This window comes from Microtus ochrogaster, linkage group LG1 (genome assembly GCF_000317375.1).
Source record: "Microtus ochrogaster isolate Prairie Vole_2 linkage group LG1, MicOch1.0, whole genome shotgun sequence".
NCBI lineage: Eukaryota > Metazoa > Chordata > Mammalia > Rodentia > Cricetidae > Microtus > Microtus ochrogaster.
The window spans coordinates 8,671,241-8,687,235 of record NC_022027.1 but is presented as its reverse complement, the minus strand read 5'-3'; the positions used below and the strand labels follow the sequence as shown (position 1 = coordinate 8,687,235).

Sequence of the window (15,995 nt, the reverse complement as noted above, 5' to 3'; positions counted from 1 at the left end):
GGGAGTGGATGTGGCTTGTCTCTTAAAGAGACAGAACCGATCATTACAGTCTCTGATGGATCCACAGATAAAATAGCATATGACAGATGAATGGAAGGGAAGCATGCAGATCAAGTACAAGTTTTGAGGCTCAGAAACTTTTCTGAGGAAAGGAAATGAAGACACTACCTCTTATGTCCTAAGTTAGACCACTGTAAGCTGTGATATAGGATAGGTGAAGGTCTGGACTGTACAAGTTTATCAGGCAGAGAAGCAGCTAGAAAGATAAGTGTTGGTTTAACAATGAATTCCACAGGCTTCAACTTCCTGTCCTTGATAAGAATTACGCACTAATCTTACAAGAAAGACGGTCACTGTGAATTGCATTGTGTACTTCCAAGAAACAGAAGAAGGACAGAGATTTTGCTCTTGAAATGGTCACTAGGCTAGGGTCATATACTTTCAATCTCTTCACTGGGACCCACTCCATACTTCTGCTTCAGGAGAACTGCAGGGACCACACCCAGAGAAACCCTGAGTCTACCATGAAATCCACAGAGACCAGTGACTGACAGTATGCAGAGGTGCCAGGACCTGGCTCTGTGGCTCCAGGTCTCCTTCACACAGATGCTTGTTCCACTGTTACTATTGCCATTATGTAGGTGGTTCAGATGGAACCCAGAGTTTGCTAGGCAAGATCCGTGTCCCTGAGCCAAACCCACAACCCCCAATCTTATATTATCACCATCATTATCATCAATAGCATCATCATTGCCAGGCAATAGTGGTGAACACCTTCAATCCCAGCACTTGAGAGGCAGAGGCAGGTAGATCTCTGTAAGTGTGAGGCCAGCCTGGTCTACAAGAGCTAGCTCCAGGACAGACACCAAAGCCACACAGAAAAACCCTGTCTTGAAAAACAAAATACATACGTACACACACACATCATTATCATCATTGCAGTAGTAGAGCAGTAGTATAGTGTTTTGATGCAGGGTCTTGCTTCTTGCTGTGAATCACAGACTGGCTTCAAATGTGTGATTTTCCTTTCTCAGCTTTCTAAGTGCTAGGGTTACAGGCATGTGGAGCACCCTAAATGATTGTGTGTGTTATTGTTGAGGACTGAACCCAGGGCCTGGGCATGCAGGGCAAGCATTCTACCAGTGAGCATCCTCTGAGCTGGCTGCTCAAAACTTCATTACTAGCATTTGTTAAGAAACGGCATTATCACCTGGGCCTCTACAAATGGCTGACGAGAAGAGCTGACTTGTCTGGGGCATTTCCTCTAAACATGTAAAAACCATTGTCCTTAGTTTTTCATGTCAGTGAATTGCATGGCCGCCACCCAGAACAGGGCAGTCAATTCTTCACCTGTTGGAGCATAGTAACTTGGTGACAGATCAGAGAAACAAGGCATTTTACTCTTCTGGCTCAGTCCAGTTTTATAAATATTTTCCCTGTAGATGTGAACAGTGCATGAAACTCTTTCAGACCAGAACTGGAGAGACCAAAGAGATGGCTTAGAGGTTAGAAGCACTGACTGCTCTTCCAGAGGTCCTGAGTTCAATTCCCAGCAACCACATGGTGGTTCACAACCATCTATAATAAGATCTGGAGCCCTCTTCTGGGCAGAACACTGTATACATAATCATTCAATAAATCTTTTTTAAAAAGTGGTACATAGAAATATGTACACACAATACACACATACACACACACACACAATTCTTTCATACCTGAGTTGGCAGCAGTTCATATTAACACACTGGACTCTTTATTTGACATTGCCCTAGAAAGTTGAAAACATGAGGGGACACTGGCTACCTGCGTCCTTGCCCAGAGGTGCTGTGATAACTACTGGCTTTGAAGTTAGTGCCTGCTGGGATGGCATCCTCCTCCTCTGATTTGGCTTTAAAACCTACTGCTCTGCCTACAGCAGCCTTCAGCTCTCATGCCTCAACCTCCTCCTATGAAGCCTAAATAGAAACTGCAGTAAAGGGCGCTAAGACAGAGTGTCCCTCCTCACACAGAGCAGCACCGTGCTCCCATCCGTCATCATCCCTCCTCCAGCATGGCCAGGCTGTGCGTTGCTTCCTGCACTGTCCCAGTGACTCCACACCCAAGCCCTCTTAGACAGCAAGAACATAGACAGAAAGCATCCTGAGGATGGGTTTCCTCATAAGGGCTCCTTAAGAGGCCTTAGGCCTTGTGCTCTGGCCATGGCTCCCCTGTCTCTGCTCTCATCCCCAGCAAGTGGCCAACCTCAGGATGTATGTTTCTCCTTCTCCAGAGATCCAGACAAAGCCAGAGCCCTGTGTGAATGATGAGCATGGCAGCTGGCCTCCATATGTGACAGCAGGAGACAAACAGACACAGAAGCCAGCTCCCTGGGACAAGGTGCACCTTACACTGGGCCACTTAGGCCTTTCCTTCTGAGAACATCTGTGTGTGCGTGTGTGCGTGTGTGTGTACATGTGTGTATGTAGGGGCTTACAGCTCCAAATGCCCCTGCACTGTCACGACATAGATGCTTGAGCAGGGGAGGTGCAAGCTTGTTGTGGCCTTGTCATGGGAATAACAATAAGGCAGAAGAGCCTGTGCCTCTGTCCAGGCAAATGGTGATGGTTGGGGGGAGGGTTACCCCTCAAATGGGGACTGGGGCTGTCTTTCAGGTGTAAGAGGATGGGGTTTTTCTTCAGATGGAGATGGAGCTGTCCTTCCAGCTAGGATGGGGTGGGGCCATCCTTTAGGTAGTGGTAGGGTGTGGGCTGCTCCTCAGTTGGAGGATGAGAGGGGCCCTCGGGTAGGGGAACAAAAGCACGCCTCAGGAGTAGGGGTAAGACTGCCCTCAGGAGGGGTATGGTTTCCTAAAGTGAGGAGTGGTCCTGCCCTTCAGTCTGGGGGTGATGCTGTCCCACATGTATGTGGGGGGTTACCTCCCACCATAGTTCCAGTGTAGGTGAGGCTGTGAGCAACATTTCACACATGGGGCATGGGAGCTCTTTGAAGGAGTCTACTAAAGAACTACCCAAAGGTGCATAAGTTCACTGAGGGCAAACAGAACTGGAGTCCGAAGTTCTAGGGAAGAGAGGACACTCTTCTTCCATCCAGGTGGGCTCCCATAGCCAGCTTTCCAGGTATCTCTGAGCCTCCCTCCGCACCCCAGGAGCAGAGTCCATCAGTCTGTCTTCCTCACTGCTCTCCCCAGGGAGGACGGCGCCTGGTATGCAGGGATGGAGGCTGCCGTTTTATAATGAATAATGCCCCTTTCCCAGTGCTCTCACAGCTTTCCTTTGTTTTCCTTACAGAACGTTTTGAACGCGAGTTGTGAGGGGAGACTAAGTGCTAGTAACAGAGAAACACAAGCTCCTGCACACTGGGACAGCGGTACTGACAGGTAGGTCAGAGAAGCCCAGACAGTCGGGCATTTCTGAGAATACAGATGGCATGGGAATCATGGGGACCAGCTCAGATGCCAACGTCAGAATCAGTTCTGCCACCACAAAGTAGATTTGGGCCTCTCAGCACTGAGGGGAAAAAGCATATATGTGTGTGTGTATGTGTGTGTGTGTGTGTGTGTGTGTGTGTGTATATATATATATATATATACATGTATGTGTATATACATATATGTGTGTATATGTGTGTACGTGTATATACGTACACATGTGTATATGTGTGTGCATATACATATATGTATATATAGTATTAATTATTATTACACAAGGTTGTATAGTAAACTTAACCCCAAATGTTGGGTGGTGCCAGCTACGAGTCCTAATGAGCACTCCATGCTAGAAACACAGATGGACAGACGCATTGCACCTTCCTACAATACTAAAATTCCCTAAGCAATAATAAATTTATGAGCTAAGTTGGCTTTGTTGGCTGCAGTCTGCTAAGAAGTCCTGATTTGCCTTGAAAGCTGGCTGAGGCAGAGGCATTTCTTTGACTCCAGTCTCATTACTAATATTAACTCTCTGATCATGTATGGCACGTCGCATCATAATTGTATATACATACACACAGGTGGGTCATAGAATGACTGCAGATGGTCAAAAGGGCTTCAGTGGGGATCAAGGACTTCTCGGGGAGGCCTTCCCAGAGGCAGGCAGAGGGCTGTTGGGAATGCAGAATTACCGCGGGGATTAGAACATGAGACCAGATGGAGAGCAGCTGGTGACACTACCACCCGAGGCTGCGGGGCCTCGGGGCTGTCAGACCTCAGAACTGAGTCCAGCTGCAGGGCTCAAGGCCATGGAAGCTATGGGCAAGGGGTGGAGTGGGATCCAGAGAGCTGGAAGCTTGCTGCAGCTGTGGTGGAGATCGATATAGAATAAAGCCCTGAGGACAGTCAGGAGCTCTCCGCCTGTCGGTCTCTTAATGGTCACACTGGGCAGTCGGATGTCAGGGAAGGTATCCCATTGCAGTGTTAGCTTCCTCTTCCTTCTGGAGTCCAGGTAAGAATGTTGCAAACTTGCTCCACCTAGTGTATTTTGCAAGTTCTAGGCTGGCTTCCTTTTTTTTTGTTCGTTCGTTTGTTCTTCTCTTTCTCTCTTTCTCTCTCTCTCTCTCTCTCTCTCTCTCTCTCTCTCTCTCTCTCTCTCTCTCTCATTGTTTTTATCGAACTATATATTTTTCTCAGCTCTCCCCCCTTCCTCCCCACTCCACTTCTACCCTCTCCCATGATCCCCATGCTTCCAATTTACTCAGAAGATCTTGTCTTTTTCTACTTCCATGTAGATTAGATCCATGTATGTCTCTCTTAGGGTCCTCTTTGTTGTCTAGGTTCTCTGGGATTGTGATTGGTAGGTGGTTTTCTTTGCTTTATGCCAAAAAGTCATTTTGAGTGAGTAAATATTTTATTTGTCTTTCTGGGTCTGGGTTACCTCACTCAATATGATGTTTTCTAGATCCATGAATTTGCCTGCAAATTTCAAGATGTCATCATTTTTCTCCATGGTGTAGTACTTTTTTTTTATTCTATCTTCCCACACACACTTTTAAAAATAAATTATGCATATCTCACAGAGACCAGTTTTTTATTATTTTTACTATTACTGTGTGTGTGTGTGTGTGTGTGTGTGTGTGTGTGTGTGTGTGTGTAAGTGTGGGTACTTGAAAGCCCTAGTATAGGTGTGGAGATCAAGTAACCGTTTCCAGAAATGGGTTCTTTCCTTTCACCTTATTAACACAGCATCTGTCTTGTTTCTGCCACTCTGTATCCAGGCTAGCCGGCCTGTAGGTTTCACTGATTCTTCACCTCCACCTCCCATCCTTGCCCTAGGAGGGCTGGCGTCACAGATAGAAGCTACTGTGTCTGGTTTTTTGAAGGTTCTGGGATTTGAACTCAAGTTATCATGCTTGCATGGCAGTCATTTTTCCCTGCTTAGCTGTGGAGCCACTTCTTGGGCCTTTTGCTGCTGTGGTTGGGATTGATCCATGCACCCATCTGCTGCCATGCTGCTTTGATAAATTTCACAATGCTATTCTGTAGGAATAAGTTAGGTATCAGCCATGATGGCACCAGAGAAGTAAGTGGTTGTGTCGTCAATGACAATGTGGTGCAGAATCATTGTGTTTTTGTATTTGCACTCAAAGAGGATCCAGATGCTGCTTTTAAAATGAAGTCACCTGGGTTAAACCCTGCCTGAAAGCTCCTGCAGTATATACTATGCTGTGGTTTAGAACGAGGCCCAAAATGATCGCAACACCAGGAACGGAGTTGGCAAGACTTGGGGGGGGGGCGGTATGTGTGTACAGCTCCTGGAGTTGGGAACAAAGCTGTTTCCAGCCATGAGGACACGGTGCTTTGTGAAATGCGCCAGTTGGAAAAGGCCAGCCTTACTGTGCAGTTCCTACAGGAGATGTCTAAGCCATGGGTGCAAAAGTAGACGAGGAATGGCCAAGGGGTGGGGTGGCGTGATCTGGGGGTTGTTTCAGGACTTTCAGGGTTCCCCAGGAAGTAAAACTCCTGGACACTGGAGGTACAACACTGCGAATATACTGTGATTGTTTAACTCCACCTTAAACACATTGACCATGCATGACACAGCTTGTATATTTTTGTTTTCTTCTTTTCTTATCCTTGTATATTTATAAAATCAAAAAATATTACACAACCAAAAATTTGATGTTGGGGGGGAAATCCTGGAGAGCATAGGATACCCACCCCCACGCTGCAGGGTTTGTGACCCAGATCTCTGGAAGGGGGGGGCTGACCGATAGGGTCTTCCCAGCTTCCACTTTACAAACACGGACTTCCTGTTAGGGGCAGAATGTGACAGCTTCAGGCCTTTTGGTTGCTGTTGTCTGTGCCACATGCTTTATTACCTGGCATCTCAGCATTTTAATGCCATCTCTCAGATTTTGCTGGTCAGACTGGCACCCCATCCCACTCCCCAAGCCCATCTCAATAAACATGTTCTTTCTGGCTCGGGAAGAATGACCTTCTCCAACCTGAGCATCAAGCGCTGGGGAATTAGAGCTTATTTTAAATCATTTAGGACTTGACAAGGTATAACTTCAGATTCTCCCTGGAATTAGCACTCCCTGTGGGCCATCAAGGGAATGCCATTCTTATCTCGGCTGTGTGTGGCCACAGTGAACAGTCAGCAAGAGCAATGTGGGGCTGTCTTGGGCAGGAGCCCTGCGCCCTGTTTTCTCCTCCTGCCCCAGCATGCAGTCTGTCTACTGTCCACAGTAGTAACTGGGTGAGCAGGCTTTGGGGAATGTGTCTGGGCAGAAGGGAAGGCCTGTGTTTTCTAAAAAGGAGACAGTGAGCCTGAGCTACACCCCTAACTCCTGGATTTTTGTTTTCAAGAACACTTCTGTGCTAAGAAGTAGTCAGCTATAAATAAAAAACAAGACACAAAGCCAGAAAGCAAATATCGAGAAAATGCAACCCATTAAGAATGTACAAAGTCACTTAGAATGCCCCCTCAGAGGACAACGCAGGAGGATATGCCTTCAAAAGTACCAGAGGAACTGGTTCCACCAGTGGCAGGAAAGATATATGTTTCCTGCACCATGAGAGAGACCGGGGAGGTGGACATGGCAGCAGTCAGAGACCAGAGCTGAATTCTGAAGTTGACCATTGTCTCCAAGAGGACAAGCCTGTCCTCTACAGACCTCGAGCCTGTTGTGGTCAGAGCGAGGCACAGGACATGAGGTGCGATTCACTGTCTAGGGCTTATAACCAGGACCTGCCTTCCAGGACTCCAACTCCATTGTCTGCACTATAGCGCAGTATGTATGGGTGGCCCAGCACGTGTGGGGTGTGACTTGCACCTAGATGTGTGCAGATCTTAGCAAATGGCTTTAACTGTGTTCCCCCTCCACCCTAAAGACTTCTCCCTGGCATCCAGTCTCTGATCATCTGCCTGTGGGGCTCCCAGCAACAGACTTGGGTGACAGGGAGGGCCTCTTGCATAAGCCTGAACACTTAGCAGTCAGATGCGGCAAGCATATGACAGCATGTCTCTGCCTTCTGTCATGATTAGGAGCATCAGGGACAGCGCCAGTCCCCACTTCTGTCTCGTGTGGCTGTGTCAGGCTGAAAGAGCAGATGCATCGTTCTCTGGTCTGCAGCAGGTTGGTGTCTGACCCCAGCCCCTGGAGAAATATCCTCTGAGCTGATCAGCAGATTCTACTTTGCCCTTCTAACTCTGTTAGAGGTTGCACAGTTGTGCAGAATTGAAATATGTAATTGCAATAAGAAAGAAAAGAGTCCTTGCTTTCCTGCCTGTGGTAATGTCATCTCTCGGCTGCCAGCCTCATGAATACATGATCGTACAAATAGCTAACCTATCACCTTAGCAGGGGCTGACCGCATGAAGTGATAACAGGCCACCCTGAAGTTCTGGTGCCTCCTGTGTTGTTCTAGGGGGGTTCGTGGCTGGTTGTTCTCCTTACTGGGAACGGCCCCATTTTATTCTGAGCACAGTGCCATGGACAGGTTGATTTACATGTCCCCAACCAAACCAGAGTCCTCAGTCCTCAGCAATCTCACCGGGCGTTTGCTAAGTTGACGAGTTTTGAGGAAAACTCGTGCCCTAGCAACGGCTGGGGACGCTCCTGTGACCATACACATTCATGTTGCAGGGCGCCCTCTGCTGCCCGAAGAAGGGAGTTTTTTGCTGCAAAGAACTGAGCTCTGCGGAAGACTTGTCCAAGAAACTGCTTCTGAGGTCTGTCACCAGGAGGTCCCCACCAGGGTGGTCACAGCCCCACAGACCAGCACCCAAGCAGCTCTCTGGGTCTGGCTTTCCCCTTTTCCGCCATTCCCAGAAGGCAGAAGGAAGGTGGCGAAGGCCACCCTCATCTTAGTCACTTGCTGATTTGAGTCTCTTGCTCATTCGATTTTACTACAGCCATGGCTGCAAGTGTGTTGTCACTGCGCTCCAGATGACGTGATTGGCTGCTCTTTGCCACCTGCATCCTGTGTCATGTGGTTCCTGTGTCTCTTAGAGAAGTCAGAGATTCAGACCTCAGTGCTGTTTGTCTGCATTGCTGGGGGATAAACACAGCATGGGCAGAGAATGGAAATACAGAGTATTTCCCAATACTCAGACCCTCCGGTGTCAGTGAGAGCACTCTCCTGCTGCTTTGAAGGGTTCTGTCCCTTATCCAGACTGCTAACTGGCTAAATGCCCATCATCGGTGTCCTCCTGCAGCAGTGCCTAGGAAGCCAGTGATGGAAGTCCTGTATTCTAGGGCTTAGTATTCCAGACTCCTCCCAGCCCCCAGCTCCCAGCACAAGGAGCTACATGTGGAAATGGGAAACTGGTGGCCGTGGGTCAAGACGCATTGTACAAAGCCAGTAGCTGCTGACTCATGAGAAAGACTGGTTTTCGGCTCATGATTTCAGTGATAGGAAAAAAATGTTAGGAAAAAACTGTATGCTACCCTTTTTTCTGTAACTAGATTAGTTGCGCTCTGGTAGCTGACCTCATCCTCCAGAGTGTTGATCTCAGTCTCTGAGGAGCTGTCCCCAGTCTCTAAAGTGATGTCCTCGGTCTCTAAGGGACTTTCTGGCCCTTATTTTAGAGTCTCAGCCAGTGGTCAGAGATGCTCGTCCCACGAGTGACCAGAGATTCTGGTATTACAGGAGGGGAGCCCAGGGATCGCCAGGGCCCTTCTTCAGGGTCCTTACACCCTGTTCCCTGATCTGTCCTAGACAGTCTCCTCACACCTGCCCTCCCACCCACCCCCCAAACCCCTCTATTCCCGGACTCCGTAGCATTCCCTGAAATCGGATAACTGCTTCTTTCTCTTAGTTCCTCAGAGCCTCCTCCCGGCATCGCTTGCACCTGCAGCCTCCCCACATCCGGGTACCATCCCGAGAGTCCCTCTCCCCTCACTCAGCATCCTACTGGGCCCATCCCAGCGATGCAGCCTGAAAACACTGGGCTTCACATCAACTGCTTCCCAGACACAGACGCTCCGGCGCTTCCAGCTCTGGGAATCCGTGTCCACCCTGCTTCCAGAACACTTCTTCGTCTGCTGGTGGACTTTGGGGACGGTTGCGGAGCTGAGATGAGACTGTGTCCAGTGACGGGCGCAGCTGCAGTGACTAGCTGCCACCGGTACAGGAAAGGTATGGTGCAGCGCGCCCTTCTCTGAAAGCCTGGGGAGGAGATGTCATCCCAGGACACTGGCAGAGTGACCGTGTTCAGACGCTGGCAGGGAGGAAGCCATATTCCACCCTCTGGATCCTTTAGAACCAACCTGGGGGTTCTATATGGCAGAGGCTCACATTTAGGGCTGCGGACAAGTCATTAACAGTCCCCTCAGGACTGCAGAGTAGGAGAAAGAGACCGAAAAATGAAGCCTGGGGTCGCACAGTCAGTACAAGGTTTCCTTCCTACACATGGCGACATCCAAACATCCCTTACATTGCTCACCAAGGACCCACGTGTGATAGAGCATACTCTTTCTTTAGAGTTGAAAATTCCACCACTTAAGTTTTATCAAAGTAATAACAACAAGCAATGGTAGTGTTTGTATAGACGTTTTGATGTTAGGTAAATCTGAAGCCTTGGAGACAGGTGTGGGATGCGAGCCAAAAGCTTCACTTTGCTGACTCACGGAAGAATTTAATTTTTTCCGTTCTCTTTTGAAAATTGCGGCGCAGGCCCCACAGTCGATAAGAAGCACAGCGAGAGTCTCACTGACCCACCGGCAAGCACATCTTTTATTTCTTACATCTGGTGTGTGTATAAGCCGCTACCAGGTTTGTTCTGCTTCCTGTAAACGGAAGTGCATTGAGCACAATGCCCTGCTCTCTACCCACTTAGGGACGAAGCTCCATCTTAGAACAACTCCTCAGCCCAGACCAGAAGGACTTCCCTGCCCCTTTAGGAGGCTGCTGTATACTGATTCAACAGGCCACGTCTGCTTAACTGGATTTTACTGGTGGACATTGACATAATTTCTATCTTTCAGTATTAAAAGTAACATTGAAGTGTGTTCAGGGTACCTCATAGTGAAGAGGACATTTTCCTCAAATGCTGTGTCCAGTCGTAATTTGCCAAATTATTGCCAAATTGCTTTAAATTAGAGCTGTCTGGTCTGTGCTCTACAAACACAGAGATGTCAGTCTGAGAGATGGAAATGGTCTCTTTCTGAAACTTGGTGTGCTTTTTATCTTCACTCAAAATTAAGGCATCTTTTATTTTATTTTAATTTTTTAAAAAGATTTATTTTTTTGATTATGTATGCAGTGTTCTGCCTACATGTCTCCCTGCATGCCAGAAGAGGGCGCCAGATCTCATTACAGATGGTTGTGAGCCACCATATGGTTGCTGGGAATTAAACTCAGGATCTCTGGAAGAGCTGTCAGTGCTGCTGAGCTGAGCCATCTCTCCAGCCCTAAAAGACCTTTAAAAAAAATCTTTAGCCAAAAAGAACACTTTTGTGGTCTGTATAGCATGGGGTTTTGTGAGTATTTTTCATTACTGAGAAAATTAGTCTTCTCATTGTGAGGGTAATGAGTAGCAAATATTTTTCTTCATTTATTGTCTTTCAGCTTTGCTTTTAGATTTTTTTGTGAAAATGCTATTTAATTATTTTGTTATCTGTTTATGGAGGTACTAGAAACTGAACCCAGTTTCATGCATTCTAGGCAGGTATTCTACCCCTGAGCTATATGCCCTAAGCCCCAGTTTCTGAGATACATGTTCTAGTTAAAAAGGTCTTCCTTACTCCAAATTCATAAATCAATCATTTCATGTCTTTTAGTGTTTTCACGATAGAGTTTTGCACATTTAAGTAATTAATATTTTTGAATACATAATTGGCATAATGTAGGGTGCATGTTTAAAATTCCTGAAGTCAGAATGCCTGCTCATGTGGCTTGAATAATCCATTTTTCAGAAGCATCTGCAATGCTCCCTCATGCCACACACACCCCTTCCATGCTGGATTCTTGTTCCAGGCCACCTGCAGGCTTCCTGTTCCCTTTTGTCCCACCTGCTTGTGTGAGCCAATGGTTTCACCATTGTGGGTAGCACTCCTGAAGCCTAGACTTTTCTGGGATTATTTTGGTCATATTTTCTTGATGACTTTTCCACATTGAACCTTAGACCCACACTGACTAAAACGAAGAGATTGGCAATTCTATCGGAATAGTGTTTAACTTAAAAATAATTTATGTAGAGGCTCCTCTTTTTTAATAGAATGTACTCTGTTCCTTTGTACCCTTCCACACACCTTTGGAAACACTAAAATTTTTTTCCATAGTAGAGAGATAACTCCCACAAACTGTACACACACACACACACACACACACACACACACACACACACACAAAACATGTATTTTAGTTGTTTCCATATGAAACTTACGTGGCACCTCATTTTTTGTGCTCTCACCAATAAGCTATTATCTTCAGACAGGTTGCCACAGCACTTAGGAAAGTGAGGAAGTTACCCTTTGTCTTTTGCCTTCAGTCTTGCTGACCTTTGACAGCGACTTCTGCACACAGTCACCGGTGTTTTCTTAGCTGTGTAAACATGCTGTTTACAAATGCTGATGTATCACTTCCCATCTCCAGCGATCGCCCCACAGTCCTTTCTTTTGTCTAATTGCCCTGGCCTGGATTTCCGGAGTATTGTGAATGACATTAGCAGACAAAGTTGTGTGTCTTTGTCTTCAGCTTTTTCTCCTATTTTTTTCTCCAAACTTCATGCTTCAGTTGATCCTGGTACAGAAGTTTTCATCTTTTATTAAAGACTGAAAATAAAAATAAAAGTAAAGGAAATGTTGGATTTGCCAGCTTCTTATAGATTCTATCTGCTGAGGTGTTATGATTGGTGTTTCCTTTAGAACTACACAAGTTTCAAGTCACACTACTCAATAAAGACATTTCCTGAATTCCCAGAAGAGGGAAGCCATATGATTTTTCCTTATTATTTTTAAACATTTTGTTGAATTCAGTTTTCTAAATCCTACTCAAGGATTCTATGCTGATGTTCATAAACTGGGCTGGAGTCTAGTTGCTGGTTTGGGGGCATTAGGTTTAGATTTTCCTATCAGTGATACATGGAGAACTTCATCTTTCTCTCATCCTGGAACAGCAAAGGCGGCATTAGAGACTGCACTTCTCCTTATAAGTCTGCACACAACCCTCCTGCTGCTTCTGGCTAACTTGTTGACACCTTTTTCTATTGACATTTGAGATTTATTTAACATGAGATCATGTCGTTAATTCTTTTTAAGTTTTAGCTTCTTAGAAAATTATGTTTTAATACAAATCTTCAAGTTTAATTACATAGACTTCAACAAAGTGGGTCCCTCTGGTTCTTAAATTTTCACTAATATTGACATTTCTTTTATCATTTTCATTTAATTTTCTTCTTACTTCTGAACAGATAGGGCTGATGTACATTCCTTTAGTTAAGGAACCAACATGGATTGTGTTTGTTATATTTTTTTCTAGTTGCTTAATTTCTGTTTTGATCTTTTTTCTTCTTTTTGTTGTTGTAGTTATTTTTTTCTTATTTCCCTAACATATCCACATGTCCTATGACTTTGTTTGATTGTTTCAGTATTAATTGTCAGTCACCGTGTACCATACGTTTTGAGGTCGTCTTTGTGGTTTAAAATGCTGTCAGTGTTAGAAATGAGAATTCAAGACTGCTCAGGAGGTTATGGCGAGCTATACCTTGGGTCCATACTGCAAGGTTCAAGTGGCTCCTGAACCTTCTAGGGGCTGAACTCCTGTGCCACCTTCCTGCTTCATCTCTCCTGCTTTGAATATATTATGCCACCACCTACTGCTCTCTTAGACAATAAAGGCTGTATGAATTCCTAAGGAACAGCCTGCACTGGGCCTTGAGAACATTGTTTTATTTATTTGGCTTTAGTTTTCTGTTCTATATAATGTCATTGATCATTTCATAAACATTTATTATGCATGTGCTGCATGCACTGTGATGAACTTGGAGGGCAAAGGAGACAGAATATAGTGAACTTGAAAATGCAACACAGCCCAAGAGCTTTGGGCGTTCCCCAGATGAAGGCCTAAGTGATTTAAAAGGGTCATGGCAGGAATGAGTTGGCCAGGAGAAGACGAGACGCTTCCATAATGGGGACATGACTGAGAGAGGCTGGGAAGGGGACCTTTGTTCTATGTGGATGATAAATAAAGCCTGTGCTGGGAATGGGTAACTGGGACCCACAGAGGACATAACCTGTGACACACTGGGGCTCACCTAACATTTTACAGCAGGATTAAATGCATGATTTAAGAATAGTGGGTAGGGGGTTGGGATTAGCAACCTGCTAGAGGCCTCTCTAGTCCAACAGAGCTACATCAGTCAGCTGTAGCTGTGTTAGCACGGTGCAAATCAGTGTCTCAAAATACAACATTCTCTAAGAACTGAAAACAAACTAGAAAGCATTCCTGAGTTCAACCAGTTTTTTTTTTTAGTGAATTCTTTGGATCTGGGCGGGCCTCAAAGGATTCATTGTGGATCTGTAGGCAGCTGCCAGTCAGCTAGATGACTCTTTTCGTGGACATGGCTGGTCCCTTGGGACAACTGAGTTTTGTGTCTTCTTCAGCAAGCTAGACCCAGATACTTCCCATGATAACGGTGACCAATCCAAAGACAAGGAAGAAGAGGCGAGTTGGAGGGACTAGGCAACTGACCACCATGAGATCGGCAGCAATCTAAAAGAGAAAGAATAGGCTTCTACCAGTTAAAGAAAAAATCAAAGTCATATTATAGTGATATAGAAACTTCAAGAAAACAGTCAGGATTGGGGGCCATTTTTTAGTCTATCATAATCCTTTGATATAAACTCTTTGTATGGTTATTCAAGCAAGCGTGTCTAGCAAACACACACACACATATTGACCTAGCTATTCTGGAATGACCAGGAACTGCTTTCACGCTCACGCACAGATATGCTACATCATTTTCAGGGTCTAGCGGAGAACACAAATGCCAGTTGTTAATACGATGAAGAATTTCCAGACAGTACAATGCTAGGCCACTCCAAGGCATGTTGAAGGTGGCATTTAGTGTGCTGTGTGACTGTGTGCCCATGAAATGTCCCTGCTGTTGAAAGGAATTGTTTTTTTTTAAAAAAAAATCTTATTTACACTATCAGTCTTCAGACTAACCACCCCACTGTGCCTATCCTGAGGTGATAGTTCTCATGTCTTTTTGATAGGCCATCAAACGTCCACTTTGTCTTCTTTTTCCAGAAGGAGTCTACAAGCTCAGGGCTGTTGTGCATGACGTTCATGGAGCTGATATGGAACTGGGGCCGTATTACGTGAACATTGGCCATGAGAACGTGTCTGTATTCATGAACTCCAGCTCTATCCACGAGTGTGAAGCCCTTTCCTTGGCTGACTCCCTCCCACAGCAGAAAGGTGAGACCTGTGCATCGAGATCTCTGCTGTGCATCGAGATCTCTGCTGTGCGTGCAGCCTGACTCGGCTTTAGTTTCTCTGTCCGAGTCCCAGCCACCCTATTCAGTACAGTGCCATCCTTCATATTTACCTCAGGAAGGAAATAGGTACTTTGGAGTATTGTGTTAGGAGAGAAAAGATGGAATCACATGGGGATCCAACCTTAGGGGTGTTGTAAGCCAGTAAGGTATCTGGATAAGTGTATTATAAAAAAAAAAGAAAAGAAAAAAAGTAGGGGAAAGGACAAAAAAAAAAAAAAAGAGGGCCGAAGAGGAGCATAGCCATGGGGCTGAGTGGTCCCTTAGACTGTGTCACCATAGGACAGCCACTAGGAGTTGGTACATACGGTGAGCTGTGAGGAGTTGGCATGGGAGCATTCTGGCAGATGGCATAGCCATAGCCAACAGCATGTGGTGCTAGATGCTCATAGCATGTCAGGAACTCCTAACTCCTGCCTCCTTACCCTCACCGCACACCTACCTGTAGGCGTCTGTTCCCCCACTGCCATGTTGGGGGACGGCATCACAAATTCGCATTCCAGGAGTCAGAAGAGGGACAGTAATCAAGGGTTCTGAAGGAAACAGCTGGGGCACATTGTGGCCAAGCTAGAGTGAAGAGGAAGATCCCAAATTGCTCAACTCCAGTAGACAGATATAGGCTTATTGGACAAAGAGACCCCAGTGGGAGGTGCATCCCAAAGAGGTCATTCTTGAGAATCTGGAGTATTTGTACTATGTGTTGACTGCATTTCCTTACAGTCCTCCTGATGGTGGGGGGGCCCTGTACTAAGCAACACAGAGCAGTACTTCTAAACCTGCTAAGCAGCGTTCTGTAACTAGCCACTGACCACTCGTATTGACTTGTCTTATCAAAACTTTGAGTGGGTGAGCACAGGCCATGTGTGTCTGTGGGTTTTGTACTAAGGTTTAGAATTGGGTGATTTGAGGCTAAATCCTTTACCAAAGATCAGTAATGGGACATCTTTTGCAAATCCATAACTTTTCTTTCCTTGTGTGTTGTGATACCAGATTATGATCAAGATTAAGCTTTAGTCATTGTTAATAAGAACATGTCAATCTTATTCATGGGCATA

At 45.9% G+C, this 15,995-nt stretch overlaps 1 protein-coding gene across 1 annotated transcript in view; it reads left to right on the top strand.

The window, feature by feature from the left end:
* Positions 1–7,455: 7,455 nt before the first annotated feature.
* The window catches only part of Pkd1l1 (polycystin 1 like 1, transient receptor potential channel interacting), a 196,372-nt gene continuing 187,832 nt past the window's right edge, over positions 7,456–15,995 (top strand). The window contains 5 exon segments of the mRNA XM_005372508.1: positions 7,456–7,572; positions 8,083–8,176; positions 8,179–8,237; positions 9,346–9,577; positions 14,693–14,863. Of these exon segments, the coding sequence (XP_005372565.1) occupies positions 7,456–7,572; positions 8,083–8,176; positions 8,179–8,237; positions 9,346–9,577; positions 14,693–14,863 (673 nt within the window).